Source organism: Chiroxiphia lanceolata, chromosome Z (genome assembly GCF_009829145.1).
Source record: "Chiroxiphia lanceolata isolate bChiLan1 chromosome Z, bChiLan1.pri, whole genome shotgun sequence".
Classification (NCBI taxonomy): domain Eukaryota; kingdom Metazoa; phylum Chordata; class Aves; order Passeriformes; family Pipridae; genus Chiroxiphia; species Chiroxiphia lanceolata.
The window spans coordinates 55,146,387-55,168,512 of NC_045671.1; the positions used below are offsets into that span (position 1 = coordinate 55,146,387).

Sequence of the window (22,126 nt, forward strand, 5' to 3'; positions counted from 1 at the left end):
TTTAAATTGGTTTATGAATTACTACTAAAGGAGTATTTGTGAAATAAGAGAAAGAGAAGATAAGCTTCTTGCTCTACTAGTTTTGAATATTCTTTGCTGTAATTTTCTAAACTTTTTATTACTTTATTATTTCAGATTGCTAATAAGAGTTTAATGCAGACAGTTTAGTGATAAATGTGTTTATTTACTGAAGTTATTCTATTGTGAAGACTCTACGGCAAGTCATGTAATCTGAACTTTATACTTCATTGCAAATTATATCTGTCATGGAAAAATAACTGGTATGAGACAGTGAAGCCGGATGCTTTCTTTGAAATTTGGAAGGACGAGGAAATATGAAATTAGTAAAGCATGCATTTTGGCATCATGACTCTGTTGGGTAGGATAGTATATTGTTTGAGATCTAAAAGCTGGAAAGGTTTTTTTCGTGATGGGAATAAAGGAGTTTTTTAAATCAGACTATTTGTGCAATATTACCTTTGATGAAAATTCAAATTATTATTATTATTATTATTATTATTATATTTAACATAGCTATGTTTCTTTTCTACTTGCAAAGACTATATGAGAAAGTGTAGGAAAAATGTCAGTTTATTGTTTATTGTTACTTCTATACCTAAAGAAAAAATTTTCAGTAAAGTACCTGTTATGACATCTTTTTGTATTGCATCTTGAGAGGAATTTAGCTAGTGACCATCTTTAAAAAAGGCACTAGGTCTATGTAGTAAGGAAATTCACCAAGGTAAATTATTTGCAGAAAATTATGAAAAATATAAGTATTTAATAAAGGATATTTAGAAGTTATAATAAATTACAACTTTAAGGTAATCTCTTCTGTGTAAAGTAAAACTGTATTAGCTTCTTCAGAATTTCTGTTTAACTGGCCTTTGCTTAAACAAAACAAACCTTGCCAACATTCTATAATATATTAACTTTTTGTTAATATAAGTAAGGAAGATCAGTCAAATACAGTTTTATTTAATGATTTTAATTGACTCATTTTTTCTGACTGTAGAAGTCTCCTGTTTCAAAATTTGAAGTCTAGCAGACTTTTCAAATAAAAATGCAAGGAGAAGAAAGATGAAATATTGCCAAGTAACATCAGTGACCACTAGATCCAACAAGGAATTATCTTCTGTGTGAAAGGCAAAAGAATAACTTTTTGTGTACTGGGACTGATAAGTAATGGATGTAGCAAGAAATTCTTATTATGCTACTTTATAGTTTGTGCTAGTGATATTCACTGAAAACATGGAAAACAGGATGCAGATTTAGTTGAGAAAAAGGTAACATTAGGCTGTGAGGTAACATTAGTTAGTGAAAGTAATACATACGTAGGTTACCATCTAACTTTCCATAGTAAAAGGTAACATTAGTTAGGTTACATTACACAGGCAATTCCATATGTTCTCTTTTCATAGAGGCAGGATACTCATATTTCCTTTAAATTGTCCAAAGTTCATATTACGTTACTTAATTCTCAGATAATTTTGTCATAGTTCATAGTTTTGTTTATCCTGTGCAATAAAGTATGGAATTTTATTATTTAAATAGATTTTATAAAGTATATCTGTTTGAAATTATTTTTAAAGGAAAGTTTTAACTCATCTCCTTATTAAATGAAATAATTGAATTCTATCTGGGTGAATGTTTTAGAGAGCTTGCTAGAACTCATATGGAGCAAAGACTTCCTAGATAATTAAAATTATTTCAAAACTCTGAAAGTTTCTCCTTTGTGGTTTAGTGTTTGAGGTTTGGGTTTTTCTTCTTTCCTACCCATCTATCTTCCTTTTTTTAAAAGGTTTGTTGTGTATTTGAAAAGTAAGCATATGCTGAGGGAAATTTCTTGCTTTTCTATGAATATGAGGGGAAAGTGTTATGAACAGGCATAGCTTCACTGAACTGTTTCAGAAATTACCTCAGCCACCTCATCTGAGTCAATGCATCAAAGTTTTTTTGTCTTGTTTCAGAAAGAGAACTTCCTCTTTTTTTTTCTTTTCTTATTAAGATGTTCACATAGGAAACTATGTAAACCTCTATGTTAAACAGCACTCTCAGTACTTGTGTAAAAAATTGATTTTTTTTTTTTAATTAGAGATGACTTAATTGTATTACTTAAATGGAAATAGACTTTTTAAAGCTTTTTCAGTGAATAGGTGTATTTTTTTCTCTGCCATGAAGAAAGCTTTACAGTTTAATTCTTCTCCAGTGATTCCTGCTGTGAGAATATAGGTGACAGGATCAAAGTCGTCTGGCTAGTGAATATGAAAACAACCTTAAAGGCTTGTGTTGGGTGCTCAGTTCTAGAAGGAAGTCATAGTTCTAATGGAAAATGTTTGCTCTGAGCAAAATGTGCATTGTGTGTCTGCAAAGTCAGTAAAGTTTTTTTCTTTGAAGTTTCTCTTCAGTTGTATTATAATTTGTGCTTAATAAGCAAACAGATCTCATGGCATTTCCTTTCTCTTTTTTAGGCACAGAAATCATGGATAGAAAGAGCATTTTACAAGAGAGAATGTGTTCATATCATACCCAGCACCAAAGACCCCCATAGGTAATTACATGCTACTTGTATGAAAAATGAAACTTGATTGAAAAAAAAAAGTCTCTCTCTCTATATATATGCATAAAATATATATGGGTATAAATATTTTGTAAACTTATTTGTTCAGAAGGTGGTTGAATTACATCTGGAGTGATGGATTCCTATAGGCACTATTTGTTTACATTTCAAAACTTATTTCATAAAAATAAAATAAAAATAAAAAAAAACCAACAGATAAATCAAAGGTGGATCAGCATCTGTGTTAAATTTCCTTATCTTCTTAGTTCAATATTCAGTGCATTGAATGTTTACCTAAATTGGATGTGTGGCACACAATACTGTCAAAAAAAAATAAATGCAGTAAACTAGCAATTTAAAATATGTGCTAGTCCATGAAAACAAAAAGCTGATTATTTGTCCTGATGTCATCTGAAGACAACAGAAAATGTTCTTTAACTTTGTTTTGTACATATTTGGGACAAAGCATGATTTTATTGAAATACAGGAGAGCTCAAAGTAAAAAAGACCATAGAAAGCAAAGATAATATACATACTGTATTGCTTCCATACACAGAGCCTTCAGAGAGCAGGAAAACAGAGTTGAAAAGGGGTTGGATTTTCTTTGTAGTTTGTTTTCCTGTTCAGTTTATACATACACGTGACTCAAGTTTTCTGTCTGTTTAATGTCATAGGTGTTGCTGTGGGCGTCTAACAGGTCAACATATTGGACAGCCTCCAAGCGCCTCTGTTACTCAGAATGAGAAAAATGAAACCAGGCTCGCTCGCAATGACATCCAGTCGGAGAAGTGGTCCATCAGCAAGCACACGCAGCTCAGCCCGACGGACGCTTTTGGAACCATTGAGTTCCAAGGAGGAGGCCACTCCAATAAAGCCATGGTAACCATGTTTTTCTCTTAGATAAATAATGCTGCTAGCTAAAGATAGGCATTCACAAAGAAGGAACAGCATTCTTTCTTAACTTCATGTTAAACTATTATTGTGTGTAGGACCGTAATGTATGTTTTTATGTGTCATGTGCCAAAGAGTAGGCGAACAAAATTAACTGTAAAGGCTGGACTACAGTGTAAGAGGGGCTACCTTTATGAAGAATGAAGACAAATTAATGTGTTGCTACCTTGATTTCCTTCCAGTGGCTAGTCATCCCTCTTTTTCTGAATAATTTTAGAGTTCAACTATTATTGCTGGCTGTGTCTGCAAAGCTGAAAAATATACCTAATTCCTTTTAGTATTCCTCCAGACATGTATCAGAGGATAGACTCATTGGTTCATATTTCAATGAAATAAGATGCCCCATCAAGTGTGTAATCTAGGAATTGGGAACTCTCTATTCTTCCACAAACTTCCTTGAGCAAGGACTTACTCCTTCCCTATGGAGAGATACCAAAGTATATTAATCTGAAGGCATTGCTCCACTAATTTGAAGAGATGTTTCCAGCACACACACACTCCATGTATGTATTTCTCCTATGAGGAACGCTTCCATGAAAGGAAGAATCCCTCTGACTCTAAACTACTGAACCTGGGAGTTTGGGAATGAAAGATGACTACCTAGCACATCATGGCCAAGATACTGCTTTGGGCAGCACTAAGGGCAGAAGCAGAGCTCCTGGGTGCTCTTCAGAATAACCTGCCCCACAACCCAGTACTGTCTCCTGCACATGAATTCTTCCCACCAGGTGTCTCAGATCTGTTTTAAGGGACAGAGATTAGAGACAATGAAAATCTCAGGTACTATGCTAGCAAGAGTCAAATATTTTCCTCAGATGCCGACAGAGGTGCTGGAATCGGAATGATTACTTGAGTGGATGGTACTGTTCATGCAGATGGATGGCTTCTTTTGATAGAAACCAAAAAACACTACTGCACCAAGAAACAGAAAATTAAGTAATCTCTCTGAGAGTACTGCAGACACCATATGTTCAGTTGATAACCAATCACCTAAAAGTCTGCAAGGCCATTTCTAGAGAGTCTCTGATTAGTAAATAACATTTGGTTAGTGTGAATAAATTGTCAACTCCTTCAGCGCTGAAATGAACCAGACTGTGCTGTTTGTATCTTCAAAAGCAGCAGAAAAAAACCAAAACACTTTTCATCCAAACTGAGAAAGATTCAGAGATACTGTAATAATGAATGTTATTAACCATATATGGATACTTTGCATTAAATCACTGCTTATGAGAAAGATAATCAATAGAGCTTTTTCAGTGATGTCCTTGAAGATTGCTATGAAACAATAAACAGCCCTGCCAAGACAAAAGTAGTCTTAGACAGCCAAGAAATGATGAAGCTTTTAGGGAAGCTGTTGCTACGAATTTCTCTAGAGGATTTCTGGTCTTTGCTGGGATTTTGATGTCCTGACATAGTGTCAGAAGAGACAGGAGATGCTTCAAGGTATATACTCTGTGCTCAAAAGAAAACAATTTAAGTGAAAATGTGGAGGTAAAATTGGAATTCAGTATAAAAGAAAGAAAAACTTTGCCACAGAGTGCAGCCAGGAGTGAAACCATGAGGAATTTAGGGGAGGAAAAGAAAAAAAAAAAAAAAAAAAAAAAAAAAAAAAAGAGGGAAAAAGGGACTTAAACTATGAGAGACCTAAATAACAAATTAGAACTTAGAGAAGACTACAAACATTTAATGCTGGAAAAAATCCAGCTTTATATTGGCAGTACTAGAATCAAGAAGATAGTTGCATTTGCCATCTATTCATAGTCATTAAACCCCACCAAAAGCATAGGAAACACCAAATTCTTCATGAACTAAAGAAGTCTGTAACAGCTCCAGAAGTTCAGTCATCCAACTAGTGGGAAAAGTGCTTCAAATTAAACAATTTGATAAATATCCCTTGAATGGGTGTCATGCTTGGTTACCAACAATGAAAAAAGTGTCTTTCATAAGACCAAAACACAAATAAGGAGGCTTGCATATCCATTAATTGTACCTTTTTTAAATGAACGAATTAAAGAGCTTTGTTACAATTCGCTGTGTTTGCCACTGAAAACACTATGAAGGTGTCCTTATGCTCTTATTTCCAGCACCAAACATTATTTTAGGGTACACTGTGGTCAAAGAGCTGCCTAAGTAGTTGTTGCAGTTTTATTAATAGAGATAATTAAACTGCTGTCTCTGAATTTACTGGCTATGAAGTCTTTCCCATAATAAGTAAAACTTACCAAATCAGAAACTTTCTATGGAAGCCGAGAGTTTGCTCAATAGAAGCAGCCAACCACTTTTGCCAGGAGAGGAGGGAAAAAGGAGCAATTATATTGAAAAATAAGGGTTAGAAAAAAGGAGCAAGTGCATAATAGTCCTTGGAAACCTTCTTGTTCAGAGAAAACATTCTCAAACCCAAATGCAGAGCAGCTGACTAACATGGGAAGGGGAAGAGAGAAAAAGGGGGAAAATATGATAGGCAGATATTTATTCCTTTCGAAAAATATGTTATATTAGTTATTTTCAAGGTACTGGCTACCAAATAAAACTATGGCATGGGAACTGATTTTTGCTCACAATCATGGTAGGTTAATATTGTGCCTATTGGCTAATAAAATAACCTTACAAAGCAGGAAGATTTGGCAAGCTGACCAAAATCAAGGAAAGCCTCAGGGGAAGAATTCAGCATAATATTTTGCACCTATTCCCTATTTTATTTCATTATATGGATGCCCACACATGAAAATTATTTAGCAAGGAAAACACAGATCTAAGGAGTATTATCTCGGTCTGTGCTAACGGGAAAACTGCTAATTTTTTCTGAATCAGACTACAAGGAATTAGATGGGGTTTATTAATGAAAACCATAACCTCAGATTTATAATTGGGAAAGCAATTAATTAATGGAATAGATTAGTGCACGTAAGACTGACAGATAATTACTTTTGCCATTGAACTAAGAGAATTAGATTTTAGTACAAAATATATAATAAGTATAATTATACTTTTCATGATATAATATTGTATCACTTGTCACAAGACAACTAACAATGGGATCTTTTGCTATGGAAATGAAAATTACACTTTAATTATAATAGAATACATGTGTTTGAAACAAAATAGAAAAGATATAGGTTTCCATATTGTCAATAGAACTGACTGGGCCATTAATTTCAAATCACAGCCACGTAGAACAAAAATTTCCAAACAGCATGAATTTTGCTAATGCCATTGAGTTGTTAAAGTGTCTTCAGTGCAGCTGCACTAACTTCCTTAAATCAATAATGTGAATAGCTCAGGGTGCAGCAGATTATATAGAAACACATAGCTGAGATTAGGTAAGGTTGGTTAACAAGATCAGTTACTAAAAGGGCCTTTCCTTCAGTCTTCATGTAATCACAGATAATCCTACAACAAGTCTGTGGTATTTAGACCTCTGTCACTCTCATATTTTCTGCAAGTGACTGATCCCATTAATATGTAGGAAACACAATTAGCAGTTTTGCTTGGTAACATTTACATTGTTTTTACAGCAGATTTTCGGTTTTAACCACTGTAAAAAGATCTGAGAGAGATGTGGATATACATTAACTTTATTAATACCTTTTGCAAATAAATCAGTTGATTAATAAAAATACAGGAAAATTAATAAAAGCTGACCTGCTTTGTGTAAGTTGGCTCTTACTAGTTTAGGAAATATGTATGAGTTTGTCTAACTATATACTAGCGATTTATTATGCTAAGTCAGAAAGCAATTATCAAACTAATGTGAGTGATTCCATTCCTATTATGAGCAATATTCCAAACAATTTATAAATGTATTCTATTCATCAGTGGACCACTTAAGACAATATTGCTGTGATGCATTTTGCGCTGTACTCGTGACCAAACTAAACCCATTTTTTTAATATACTGTCTGCCTTTACACACACATACACAAAACACTTTAACATTCTTTCATTGATTGGTGGTCCTGGATTTCCTAACAACTTCTTTAAAGGATTGCTGTTTACAGAACTAAAATTTCTTTGATCATGTGTTTTCAAGGTTAGATGGAAGATGGCTGTTTGAAAAGCTTTGGTGAGTTACATTCATTCTCATTGAATGCATTCCAATAATACATTTAATATGCGCAGTAAAATGCTAAAATATGTTTGCAGCAGCGAAAAACCAAAGTTTACTTCAGTGTTATCTCCTTAACCTTTCTTAAGGAAGCATAAAAGAACACCAGTAGAATTCCAATGAACATGAACATTGGAATATTTAATATTCAGATCCTCAAAACTTTATTAAGGATATTTGGAAATCAACCACATAAAAAAGGTATCTTTCTTTTTTTAAAATATATTGAATTTTATCAAAACTATATAAAAAGGACCTTAAAAGCCGTCAGGGCTTTTGAGAGAAAAAAAAAGAGAGATAATCCTGTAACGTACATAAACCATGGAAAGCCAGCAAACATTCTTTCTGTTACAGTAAATTAATTCTTAAAAAATATTTACAGAATTTAAAAGATGGTGTCCTGTGTGGAGAAAAAGGGGAAATAACACAGACAAACATTTATTCAAAACACATTTAAATCAATGGGAGTCCTTTCACTAACTATTTAGTGGAATGTGGATGAGAACAAGATGTTAAGAGGAAATAATTTATACAGAACCTGTCTGGTTTCAGTCTAAGTGACAGTTTTTCTCTTGAATTCAGTGAGAATTACATCAAACTTATTTTTTATGTGAGGATCATACTTTGAGGGAACTAGTCTTTAATTTAAAGACATGTCTTCAGTGATAGAAACTTATTTACCAAAGAGAAACACAGGAGCAGTGTTAGAATGCAGATCACAAAATGTTTCCTGAACAGATTTACTCTGAAAAAATGCAACAAAATTCTGAATCTCTTTATTTTATTCACTGAGACTCTCATCTGCACTCATTCACCAAGTACTTTAATGAAACAGCTGTGCTTGGGTAACAGAATAGTAATTCTACCTCTCAGGAACTTTGGCTTTTGCCCTTGGGCACTGGAGTCAAACTTGCAAGTGTCTGGCTGTTTGACTGATGATGGGCACAGCTATGTTCTAAGACAATACTTGACAAAAAATAGAAAGAACAACTGACATCAAATGACACTCTTGATGACTACTACTGTGCTGGTTTAGGGATCAAAAGGGCATGACAACTTGAACTTGATGATTTATCATTTCACCATTCTATGCTGATGTCAATCAAGTCAGTATGTAGGTTTTGCAATTCAAAACTCTACTTTTGCTTCCTAACTTGTCCTGTTTTGCTGACACATAACAACTGAACACTTGTATGCTATCCATATATATCTCCCATAAAAAAGGGGCTAAATCATCTGCCATTAGGAATTATCGTTTCTACAGCTGACAGGTACACCAGGCATGGAATTTCAGGGTAACACAACAGTGGTTTGGCTTCGATTTACATCTAAATTTTTTATCTGCCTCCAGATAGCAAAAGAATTTAGGAACAGCAGAAATATTAAAATTCTAAGCAAAAACTGATAAGGCTAAATATTCTGCTATGATATTGAATGAAATAAATTTTTAGTATGGACACAAAGGGCCTTAAAGGTGTTTGTTTATAATTTAATGTAAACTTTGAAAGTGATGACAAAAGAATTCTCATGTAGTCACTAGTCAACATGTTAAATGATGGCAAAAATAATTTCAAACATACCAAACTGAAAATTGTGTCTGTAAGAGCAAAAATTAATCAGTCATAAAAACAGTCATAAACATTGAGCGCTATGCACAGAAGAAAAATCACGATGTTTGGCACCATTACCAAAAACTTCTAAAACAATAAATCTTATCTATGACGATTTAAATTTTAATTTACATGAAAAAAACTTTCTGATCTATTTTTCCTTAAATTTTCTCTTCATAAAGTAAAGTTATCATAAATATAGAGGGATTTTACATTCAGTAAAAGGAACAAGCTGTTGTTTGTGATAAAAGATGTCTATATTTCAAATAAATGCAAGCAAATATTTATTCCAACTTTCTGATTCACTATATAGACTTGTATTTATTGAAATTCAGGGGTCTTCATGTATAAGAAGAGTAATACATAGGCTTAAGAAGGTAGGAGCAGTGAAATCACATGTTCTAGGGTAAAAAAAATACTAAGGAATCAAAAAAAAAGCAGTGGCTAAATAATGGCATCTGATGCAATTTGTATCTTCATATTACTATCATCCCAGATGGTGCAATAGCCTCTATTTTCAGCATATTTGTACGGCAATTGCTAGTGTGAATTCACCTTAATTATCTTCTTAAGACTACCAGTAATGTCTTCACCAAAAAACAGAGTAAGCTACCAGTGATTCCAAAATAGAATCTCCATAGTTTTCATATAGTCCCCATGAAGGATGATGTCTGTGAATGTGTCCATGAATGTCTATGAATGGTTGCCCTTTGCAACCTCAGATCTCCCTAAAGACAGAAAAGGAGGAATCAGTATTAGCCTTCTTACACTCCCTCCAGTGTGTTAAAACTCTGAGACCTCTCAAATCCCAACTTAAAAATTATTAACATCTCAATCTAGTCAGTGGTATCAGGTGCCATACCACATTTCATCCCACACTGGAAATTGAATGAATTTCTGAGCTACTGAGGAGGCAGTTCATCTATATATCAACTTGAGGGTACATTTTTGCCAGACATGAATACTGTATTTTCTATGTCCATTAGCTACTATAAATTTGCCTGCCTGCTGTGGGGAACATTACTGATGCACTGGGGCGAATGTGTATTCCCAAATTCTTCCTCAGCTTTTAGTTTGGCTGTGTCCCAGCTCCCCCAACTATTTGTGCAAACAGGCTTTTGCTTCCAGAAATGTTAAGAATATTTGTCCACTGTGCAACAACCCATTCTTGCAAAAAACTCTGTCTATTAGCAATTTCCTCTGGAAAATGTCAAGTCCTTATTTCTTATTCAACTAGAAAAAAAATCCACTTTGTTATCATATGATATTACTAAAAAAGAACAAACCTTTGGCAAGAAATATTAATCAGACATATCAGAAAAGAACAAAATGGTTACATAATATATTTGGATATTATAGTACCTTGCAATAAATAAGTTAGAACTAGGTATTCCTCTGATTGAAATCAAAGGAGCCTCTATTATACACCTGATGTCTGTGCTGACAACCCATCAAGGGAAAGACTACTGAAGTAGCTCTATAGGCAGTGATTCAATCAGAAATTTGATAGATGAGTGGCTTTCTGTAACCTATTTTATTTTATTAAGAGGGTCTTTCCAGACCTTAGCAGCTATAGAAATATTTTTTCCTCTTGCAACCTGTTTCTGCTATGTAACTAGAAATGAAAAAAGCATCACCTACCCTGTCATGGGTTCTGTGAAACCCTTCATGCATCAGCAATAGAAAGAGCAGGAGAAAGAGCAGGAGAAAGAGCCAAAAGAAAAGCTTGCCAGAGAGAGACAGGTATCTGTGTGACATGGTAGTGCTATACAAGATTTGAAGGCAGTTGTTATCTTTGAGCACACACAGATGGGCATGATCTACCCTGGTGCAAAATGCTGCAGATGTAGCACAGAATAGCTAATCACTGGAAATGCATAAATTTGTTTCAGAGCACTTTTAGGGTCTAGTATCTTGTTGGGCAAGTTCATGAATCTGTAAAAATCCTTCTGTAAGTGATAGTTAGCATTCTTTCATCTGAAAAGTATGTATTTAGTAGTCTTGTTCAGTTTAAACTTGTGTGTGCTTGAATAACTCACCTTGTTTCTGTTATTTCCTGCTTTTTTGAGAGTTTGACTTGGTTAACTTGAAAATGAGGTAGAACTGAATACACAGTTGTGATTCTGACTACCCAGGTTGTCTTTGGCAGACCACTTACATTTTTGTTCCATATTTTCATCTTTATGAAAATGCTTAGCATTGCTAAGCATTTTGAAACAATTAATTTCCCAAAAAAGAAGAAAGTTATCCAGGCCATGAATTGCAAGTGTTCCATTATTCCTAGTTTTCTAACTTGTCTTTTTTCAGTGATTTATTGGGGTGGATCATATGCATTAGAAACCAGTGGGTATAACCAATCTTTTTTCTCTACTACTGCCCTTGTTTCTGTAGTATGTACGTGTGTCTTTTGACACCAAGCCTGACCTTCTTCTGCATCTGATGACCAAAGAATGGCAACTTGAGCTCCCCAAACTTCTCATCTCTGTGCACGGGGGCCTTCAGAATTTTGAACTTCAGCCAAAACTCAAACAAGTCTTTGGAAAAGGCCTTATTAAGGCTGCTATGACAACTGGAGCATGGATATTCACTGGAGGAGTAAACACAGGTAACAGCAACATTGAAATAAAAGCAATGGCATCTAAGAGACCTCATCAGAGAAAAAAAGTAGGACTGATGAGATTGAGAAGCCATTCTGTGTTTTATTTTATTAGTCATTTCTGTACCGTGTGTAAACAAGAAAATGCCAAGTTCATACCAGCCTGGAAGCTGGTATAAAACAGAATAAAAAGTTTGCTAAAATACAAAAAGCACAGTGGAGCTAAAAATAAAGCCTCCTGGGAGGCAATTATATTAGTATATTGCCCATTGAAGACTTTAAAAAATCAACCATAAGCTGCAGCGAAGGACTACTAACCAAAAAAGTCTGCTAGTAGACCCCATGTAAGTTTTGGGAATAAGCTGAAAAACACAGGTCTCCAGACAAAAAAAGTTTGGCATTGACTGCTCAGTTACCCTCGCTGAAGGAGGCAGAAAGCAGAAGAGATTCAGGGGAAAGTCAAAGAGTTCTGCTAGAGATACATGCAAAAATTTTGAGCTAAGACATGTACTTGTAAAATCTTATGTCATTCTCATCTGCTGCAGTAACAAAGCTATAATTTTTTACTTTAGTAATATCAAAGAGTGTATCTTCTTGGTGTCTCTGGAAAACAATGTAATCATTCTATCATGTGTTAATTTTAGTGCACTGTAGATCAACTCCTACATATTTGAATATAAATGCCTAATAGGTGTCTTGGGCTTCTTAGTTTCCAGAGCACATCAAATTTAAAACAATATTCAGTTTTATCACTGCAGCAGTAAGAATAGGATATAATCATAAAATATGCCAAGTTGGAAGGGACCCACAAGAATCAAAGAGTCCAACTCCTGGCCCTGCACAGAACAGACCCAAGAGTCACCCTATGTACCTGAGACTGTTGTTCAAACGCTTCCTGAACTTTGGCAGGCCTGGTGCTGGAAGAAAGCAGAGAAGAGGCGTAGCTTCTGGAGGTTTAGATAAATAGACAGACTTGCATATATGTAATAAGCCCCACATCTCTTAAGAACAAGGGACAAAGTCAGGCTAATTTTGGCCTTTGTACTGTGATGATAACGTTAGTTGCCAGATACTCTTGTATGGCAAAGACAGATACAAATTTTGTATTAAAAACATAAATTTTATGTTTAATGTGTGTTAGAAAAATGTACATATTATGCTCTTAATGCAGTGGATGACCACAGAAACTGTGGATATCAAACTACAGAAATTTTGTTAAAAAAAAGGACAGATCGTAGCATTTGCATTTGGCAAATGCACAACTGCTTTATACTGTTTTTCAAATCATCATAGTTGCAAATGCCAAAAAAGTACAAATGAACCAGAAAAGTCAGCATAAATAAGTTATTGTTTTTTCTGTAATCAAAAATTACCTAGACAAAACAATGTGGTTCAAATGGCTTTGTGATGTTTAAAAAACATGTAACATCAGAGGTAGTTCTGTGATATCAGTTACCTCTGACTGCTGTCTTTGATTTCTGGAGCAAAGCAGTTGGTTGCTCCAGGTTTACATTTTCAAACTGTGGAGGTGAAAATTATTTGTGAAATTGTACCAGTTGAGAATTTTTTAGTACAGTCTTTTTTGTTGACAATGAGTTTTAAAACTGGGTTTCTCTTAAGGAAAATTATAATTGAAAAATCCTGGAAAACTGTTACTGGACTGAGAATCAGCAGTGTGACAGTTATAGCATACTTGGCTATAAACATGACTGGTAAATTACTTAAACTGATTGTTCTGAATATTCATGTTACGCCAAAAGTTGATTATTCTAAATATCAGAAATTTTTTGCACTCTGGGCAGATTTTCTGCTTTAAATCCTGAAAAAAAAGAAAACTCAGAAACTGAGAAACTCACAGGTCTGCTTCAGTGCAACCACATCCTAAAAGTAGTTCTTAATAGTCAGAATTTAAAAAATTATTTATTAAAAGGAAGAAGGAATGACGCTTTTCCTTTGCACAGAAGTATCACTGAAACTGTCAGAGCTGGTCTAGATCAAGCAAGGAGCACCTGGAAGAGAGCTGGGGAGTGGTCATTCTCTCTACACTAGTTTCTATTTTCTCACTGATTCCCAGGGGTGGTTTAATACTCTGCTGGAAACTGTCTCAGGTGACTGAGTAGCGTAATGATGTTTCCACACTACCGTCCTTTATGGGACCATTTGTGCACGAGCTACACTTTTGGAGAGTTTGGGGGGATGGAGGTGGAGGGGGACAGTTAGTTCATGTCCTTCTTTCTATGCTTAGAAATGCACAAATGCTTGCATGCACATCTATATGTGAGCACAAGTGCAGATTAATAATCTGCAGTCAACTGTCAATATCTTCATTCTTATTTCTAGAGCTGTGTATTTTTTTCTAATTACTTCATTTAGTTTTTATATTCAGTAAAACAGATTTAAAGAAATACTGTAATAATAATAAATAGGAATATACTCATAGCTTTATTTAATTGTAAGTATAGGCATAGATATTCCCTAAAAGCAAGTCTATATTAAATCCATATGATAGTGAACAAAAAAGACATAATTTTGAATTTCTGTTTTATGCTGTTTCTTTCCCAGGAGTCATTCGGCATGTTGGAGATGCACTGAAAGATCATGCCTCAAAGTCTCGAGGGAAGATATGCACCATCGGTATAGCTCCCTGGGGGATTGTGGAAAATCAAGAGGATCTGATTGGCAAAGATGTAAGCCCTATATGGACATAGATCATCTCCAATATCTAAATCTTCCAGTTACTTTTCCTGTTCTCTCCATCTCTCACTTAACTATTCCTCTTAGAATTATTGTCTGCGGTAAAAAATTAATATATACACAGGTTTTCTATTATGGTTGATGGTGGTTTTGACATGGCAACAATAAAAATTCATGCACTGTATGTTCATTACAAAGAAATTTCATTACATGCTATTCTTGAAAATATGTTAAGGATTCATCCTTAGAATTCTATGATTCCTGAAAAGTGCCTAAGAAAACACTGATTGCAAGGCTCGAAGTCTGATTTATTATTAAACAATACTATAATGCATTGGTTAAATTCAGAATTGTAGACTGTCCTCCTTAAAATATATTCCCTTCTATACATTTTTGTTGATGCAATTTTGAAGGATCTTATAAATGTATTGTATATAAGATCAGACTTCACTTCAGTCACTTTCTGAAGGACAGGGTAGGTGTTTCTCCTACCTTTCACATCATTCTTCTCTTTTAAAACTATTAACAGAAAGATTAACCGCCTGATTTTAAATACATGAGTAGTTTACCTACACTGGTTATAAATTATCTGAAGCTTTTCTGAGTCTATTTTTTTCCTCACCTCTTGTTCATTCCCAAGCAATCTACCTGAGAACCAGTGACTAACTCTGAGTGGAGGAGATACAGTTTCCATTCTGCATATAGAACTTTTTTCTTGTCTGCATTAGTCTAACCCATCCTTCTCTGTATGCTCATCCATTAGCAAGTTGGGAAGGGAAGGAAGATTCAAGTATCAGTTAGGTCAGAGGAATTACAACAAGTATGAAGAAAATGATCCAACTGGAGTTCATTGCAATTCACTATTAAAGCACAGCCATTAGAGGAAATCGTATTAGTGTGAGGTTTTGTACTCTAATACCACACAAACAGGATGGGACTTTGCAGCAGTAATTGAGTCACTAATGAACTCTTCTGAGATGCAGTGAGTCACTAATGAACTCTTCTGAGATGCAGTGCAGAAGGTGACTAGAAAAAATAGCTAAACATAAAGATAGGTTGTATCTTAAAGAAGTGTAATACACACATCGATTTCAAATAAGCAGTCTTTAGTGACTATGCATGGAGTTTTGGAAACATTGCAAGAATGAAGTCAAAAAAGAACATCAAATTTTGAATTTTTGTATTTTGGAATATTGCTTTTCCTTCCTTATTTATTTCCACCTGTTGGCAAGCTACCTACCTCTGTTCTCAGGTAGACACAAGCACTTTAGGGCAGCTGGAGCCTTCTTTTGCAGAAAGAGCTAAAGAAAGAAGTTGATTCCCACCTAATGAACAGCTTCCCTGATTTCTGATTTCTTTAAGCAATGCTTTCTTCTAAATATCCTTCCAATTTCATAGGAAATCAAGCAGTTGTATGGTAATTTTATTTTTTTAAAAAGAAGGTTTTTGGTTAAATCAAAAAAAAAGATTAATACTCACTCTTATCACAGAAAGTGACAAAAGTTTAATATAAAATTAAGAATAACAATTTGAGTAAAGTCTTCTATTAATGTAGACACAATTATATCAGTAGGGTTATAATTACAGGGTCATCACTAAGGACAAAAAGATTTTGAAATGTATCTTTGACAGACACAATAAAAATTTTCCTCTGAACTTTCTGGCCCCTAATATTTTCATGAAATTATTGATCAGCAGTATGATGTAATGCTTAAGTACTTCTGGTTTTATTCATCTCTGATGCACATGAAATGATACTGCTTTATGCTTACGGATATCAAATTTCATCTTCCATTTTATTGCCTCGTCAGGCTGCTTTAATCCACTGAAATGTCTGTAAGCTTCTCAACTGATTAACCACAAATCCCTTACAACTATGTTGAACAGAATATGACACAGCTTGAGATAGGCCATATAAGTCATTAAATTTCTCAGTAACAGTCTTTGCAAAAATTAACTTTTCATTCTTACTGTTTTCCCTCCCTTCCCCCCGTCTCTCCTTAGTTATTTATGCCTCAAACCACTTTCTCTCTTATTCAATACATGCAGTTTCTTTAGAAGAATTTGGTGAGGAAGCTGTTTTGAAAGCTTTTTAAAAATCAAAGTGTACTATATTGACTGGCTCATTAGAGGTGAATGCAGTGAAATCAACCGAGAAGGGGAAATATAAATAGTACCCTAAGCATGTAAAATGAATCATCATCAAGTAAGAAATAAAGGCCACAAAGGATTATACAGGGGGGAAAAAAAGTCAACCAATAGTAAAAGACCTGTCAAACTCTGGCATCACTGTGGATTTATACCTATATGCAGTATGTCTAGCTAAATTATGATCAGAACTGAAGAGTTGTCAAAACATACCCTTCCAGCATGAGATAGACACAGAAAACTGTCATAGTCATGGGATTTTGAGAGCCGATGGGGGGCAGAAGCGGAGAGCCGTTGTCACTGCACATGCCCCGCTGCATGATGCCTCCCTGTGCCTCATGGCACGCTCAGCAGAGGTGCACTTCTGCTGATGCTTCAGCCTGTACCTGGCCTGTGTGGACCTAGAATTCACAGCTGAGGGGTTTTATTATATTTACCAGTCTGTCCAAATCAGTCAACCTTTGGGAATCTCAAGGGCTTTCCTCAGAGCTACAAAGAAAACTGACCGAGTTAAAGAAAATAATACTGTTGTTTGCTATTTGTTGTATTGTGATGATTAAAGATCCCTAAAGAGACATGTCTTACTCCAGTACTGTAAAAGCAATATAGCATAAAATATTGCACCTCTTAACACTATTAGATTCTAATTTAAAAACAAAGCACACAAATGAGTTAGTTGCCCTATTTCCTCACATTTTCTGATAGAACTGAGAAAGTGGCTTGTTGGGCGTTGTAGAAAACTGTAATTGTAAACAAGTTTCTTCCTACATACAGAATCATTCTCTCTTCTAAAAGAGTACACTTTTTAAGTCTGTAGCATTCACATCTTTACTTTCGGGGTCTGGTCAGTCCTCATTTGGGTTTAGTTCCTAGTAACCTCAGTAAGAGACCTGGGGCAGAGATAAGGACTGGCCTATTTGTAGCATATACTGAGCATTTGGACCATTGTGCTTCCAGGATCCTCTAAATTAAACCAGGAACTACCTTTATGCCTAGTGTGCCTCAGAGTAGTGAGGCTGCAGAGATGGCTTGATTTGAACAACAGCTGTTACTTTTTGAGAAGCAAAGCATGCATCTCTCTCTGAGCACACTGTCTCAAACTCTTTGCCTTCACCTAGACTGCTCAGATTCATGCACTGGTTACACGGCACTTGCATACTCGTTGTCATGGTGAGTTACGCTGAGAAATTTTTCAAGTGCTGTCCCTATGTTGAGTGTCATGCCCTCAGGGAGTCTAAGCAGAACAACAGTCCTTTTCATTCAAGCTGGCTGCCACCTCAGGGTGCAAAGGCAACTGCTGGGGTTAGCCCAGCTTGTCACCTATTGACAGAATGCCCTCAGCCCATGCAGCATGAGAGCTGCTTCCCAGCATATCTGCTGTTGCATTCATTAAACTGTATTTGGAGGGACTGTTTTAAGCCTAAGTGCTTCTTTCAGCTCTGCAGAGGAAGACAGGGGAACATTATTCCCTATTCGCAATGCAAGGTTGGATGGGACTTCGAGCAATCTGGTCTAATTTCCCTGACCATGACATGGGTTTTGGAACTAGATGATCTTTTAAGGTCACTGCCAACTCAAACCATTATATGATTCTGTGTATGCAGAAAGAGGATGAGAAGACAACTTAAAGGTTTTTTCTAACCGTTTCACTTGCCTGTAAAATGCAAGGGATTGAAAAGAACAAAGGAATTGGAACTGCAAGAGTCAGAAACTGAAAATCTGCTGACTGTAGTGGAAAAGCAAGTGACGTCAAGGAAATAACCTCAAAGGCTAGGATTTTCTTTCCTTCCTGAAGATTTTGATTATCCTTTAATCAGGAAGAGCTTAACAGTGTGGTTTGAGAAATTTTATGGTTAAAAAAAAATTCAGCTGTTCAACTGTGCATGTTGTGAACAGTTGAATTGAAAATAATTGTAGTCTCATTTTCCCTTCTGTAAAATTTATTAATAATGAGATTCACCTTGTAGCTAAACACAGAATGAAAGCATAGCCTTCTGATGTGTCCTGCAGCAGCATTAATGAGTCAATGTGTGAAGCCGTTGGTGCTGCAACTCATTAGAGCTACAGGTCAGGCTGTCACACAAAGTTTTGAGCTGTGGCTCTCAGGAACAAAACCACAAGCTCTCAGCGGAACTGCTGCACAGAAGCTTATAATCGTACAATGAATGGGCAACTCAAGGTATTCCTTTACTAGCAGATCTTGCTGGTGTGTGCCATCCATTTATTGAGAGATGGGGTGGGTATCAGTTTAAAAATCTGTCACTGTTTCAGTTTGATTTTATTTGATTCTTCCATGTGTGAAAAAGAACCTTCGTCTCTTTCTGACTGTGGCATGGGATACGTGGTTTCTGTATCTGCAGAAGCTGGCTAATGAACATGTTCTGGGAGCATACTGATATTTGTTAAGTTATATACACTCATAGAATAACTTGCTATGAATGAGGCACTGAAAGAAACTGTGTAAAAGAAATCTGAGCCAAAGCTGTCACCTGTTCTGACAGTATAGTACCCTCATTTACTGTTGGCCAGCTGTCCTCTTGGTTTTCTCGGACCTGTTTCGTCCCTTTTGCAGGATGAACAGCTTACAGAGTACCCTCTGCATGAGTTTATAACAGCAAAGGAAATCTAAGAGTTGACCAAAGTGTAGCAGACATTCTCAAGTGAAAATAATATATAGAGAGAGATCTCTGGGTAAAGAATTACTAACACATATTCTTTGTAAAGAATTATATCTCAGTTAAAAATCTCTTTAGAACTACAAAAAGAGAGAAAAGCTTAGGAAGAAATCAATAAGTTATTGTACTCTGAAAGTATTTATGTCAAATTTGGGGTGTATAATTTTGTGCATTAAAAGCACCAGAAATGAAAAATAAACAATGGCAGAACTGTGAAGAAAATTTTTTGCAGATGACAGATAGCCCAGTTGAGTTTTCTAACAAGTCACTACATAATTTCTTCAGCTACTACTTCATTTTACAAATTTTCAGGAGTTTTGTCTCTCAAAAAAAAACAAGACATAACAAACAAGGCAGGGAACAGTATTGTCAGAAAATCTTTGAAGGATCAGCCAGGATCCCTTGACAGAACACCAACTCTTTTGTAATGTTAGTACAGTCTTACTTATGTCAATGGAGACCCGCCAAGGTATCTGACAGCCAAATGTGGCCCAGTGCTATTATTTGGTCTGTTTGGTAGCTATGAATGGGATACGCCACAACAATTTTCTGTCTGCAGCAGAGTTTGTCCTGATGAAATCAAATCAAGTGAAGTGTAGCAAAATCTTCATTGAATGGAAACTTTCTAAAGCTGTTGTGAACACAAACAACTGCCTTTGTAGTAATGCTAAGAATGGGCCAATAGTTTTTTCCAAGAAAATTGAAAATGTGGTGTAGTATCATGTGTACACTTCTCCAGGAGTAGAACTCACCTGTATTTGTGTGTCTGGTGGCTGGTGGCTCTGAATGAGCCAAAACTGGAGACATGGTTCTGGGTGGGATCTGTGAAGGAAGAATCAAAGATTTCAGTCAGAGTGAAATGAGAATTTACTGAAACATTATTAAAAGTCAGCAGCAGACAGGGTATACAGTGTGTGTGTGTAGTCAGACAGACCTTTGGAGCACTGACCATCATTTGGATTTTACGTGGAAACAGTAGACATTGACGCTATTGAAACAGATTATCATGGAAAACCATTTAAGCAGTATCTGCATCTAGAAGGACAGTGTTAAGGTCATTTTCTACTTTACATGTGGAAGACAGTAATGCTCAATGAAATACTTCAAATAATTTTGATTTTTTTCTTCTATTTCATCTTGTCAGCTAGTATCTTGTACTTCATTTAGTTCTGAGGGTCTTTTCTATTTAGTACTTTTTTTCCTTTGTCTCTAAAATGCAGGTGGTCCGACCATACCAGACAATGTCCAATCCCATGAGCAAGTTGACAGTGCTCAACAGTATGCATTCTCATTTTATTTTGGCTGACAATGGCACGACTGGTAAATATGGAGCAGAGGTGAAGCTTCGTAGACACCTGGAAAAGCACATTTCACTTCAGAAGATAAATACAAGTGAGTAACATTTGTCTTGTATTGCTTTATAATTGCAATTATAAAAAGAAACTCTGAGTACAAAGAAGCAATAAATTCTGCATATTTGGGGGAGTACTTCTACTGTCTAAAATGGTAAGCATGAGCTAATAAAAGCAAATAGTGATAAGCAAAGAAAATAAAATTTTATTTTAGAGTATGGTGGGTAAAGGCATAGCTCTAATAGCTGGATTTGTTTCTGGTAAGTTTCAAACAATATTTCTCAAAGTTTAGATTCAACTTAGGTCTTCAATAGCCCCATCTCCTTGGAACTGTGTACAGTTAGGTTCTCCTTCATTTTGTGAAAAATATGGTGAAATTAGTACAGTTAAAGAAAAGAGTGACACAAAGTAAGGGAGAGTTCTTTATGATAAAAATACTTTTCAGGTTAAATATCTATTGATATTTAGAGGCAGAGAGAGTTTTCCATGGAGGTGTTGCTATACCTTTTCACTATATTTATTAGTTTTTCCTAGGCAGCTGTCATTAGCTAAAGACAGAGGAAGAATATGTGGTTAGATGGTCCTTTCACCTCATCTTTTACAGTCCTGATGATACCACATCATGATCAGACTGAATCCCCAGTTTTTCTCTGAAAGATATATTTTTTCTTTTGTAGTCATGTACTACTTTCCTACATAAAATAAAAAGTAAATAGTCACCTTAGTAAGCATTTCTGTATGGATAAAATAAAATATGACATCTCAATACTAGTATTTCTGTAGTTTATACATGCTTACTTTATATGGGGAGTTAATTTCTGTTCTATTTTTAGTCTCACAAACAAACCTCGGTTTTGTACCTGCATAAGATTTCTTTAGGAATGAAAACAGATATAGTTTTTCAAAAGTGACCATATGCACAGCCTTTATGCTGATAACTCTCTTTAAACATGCAGTTTTTAGGAATGGTGAAACTTTTTGTGATCTGGGCACTTGAAATGGGAATGAGACTAGAAAAAACATTTAGAGCCTCAGGCGTCAGATGATAAGGAATTACAGCCAGGCCCAATGGATGAGCCTCCAGACTTTGGTGGTTCAAGTCAAATGCTTGCCTGACCTCTTCAAACATCTGCAAAAAATGAAAGATTTCTCTTTTCTGGTTTCTCTCTGCAGCACCCACACCCACACATACCACTCCCCCCCAGAAAGGCGTATATATCTTCCTTTTCACTCTTCTCTGTGACAGAGTATCATTTAACCATTCCCTTCCAAATATCCACCTCTTATAAACATGAAGACACTTGGATATCACAACACTTCATCAAAATAGAAATGTGAAAAAATTGTTCAAAAGGAAACCTGATAATAAGAATTGTGCATCTTGGTCCAAAGACATCCAGAATGTTCCTGCCACATTTTCTTTTCCTTTGCTTTAA

At 35.4% G+C, this 22,126-nt stretch overlaps 1 protein-coding gene across 6 annotated transcripts in view; it reads left to right on the forward strand.

Annotated features, from left to right (window-relative positions):
- The window catches only part of TRPM3 (transient receptor potential cation channel subfamily M member 3), a 418,794-nt gene that overhangs the window by 286,532 nt on the left and 110,136 nt on the right, over positions 1-22,126 (forward strand). For all 6 annotated transcript variants that reach the window (XM_032674617.1, XM_032674614.1, XM_032674615.1 and 3 more), the window contains exons 2-6: positions 2,472-2,551; positions 3,235-3,439; positions 11,617-11,830; positions 14,384-14,508; positions 20,559-20,730. In XM_032674617.1, coding sequence (XP_032530508.1) covers positions 2,472-2,551; positions 3,235-3,439; positions 11,617-11,830; positions 14,384-14,508; positions 20,559-20,730 — 796 coding nt within the window. The remainder of the gene's footprint in view (positions 1-2,471; positions 2,552-3,234; positions 3,440-11,616; positions 11,831-14,383; positions 14,509-20,558; positions 20,731-22,126) is intronic.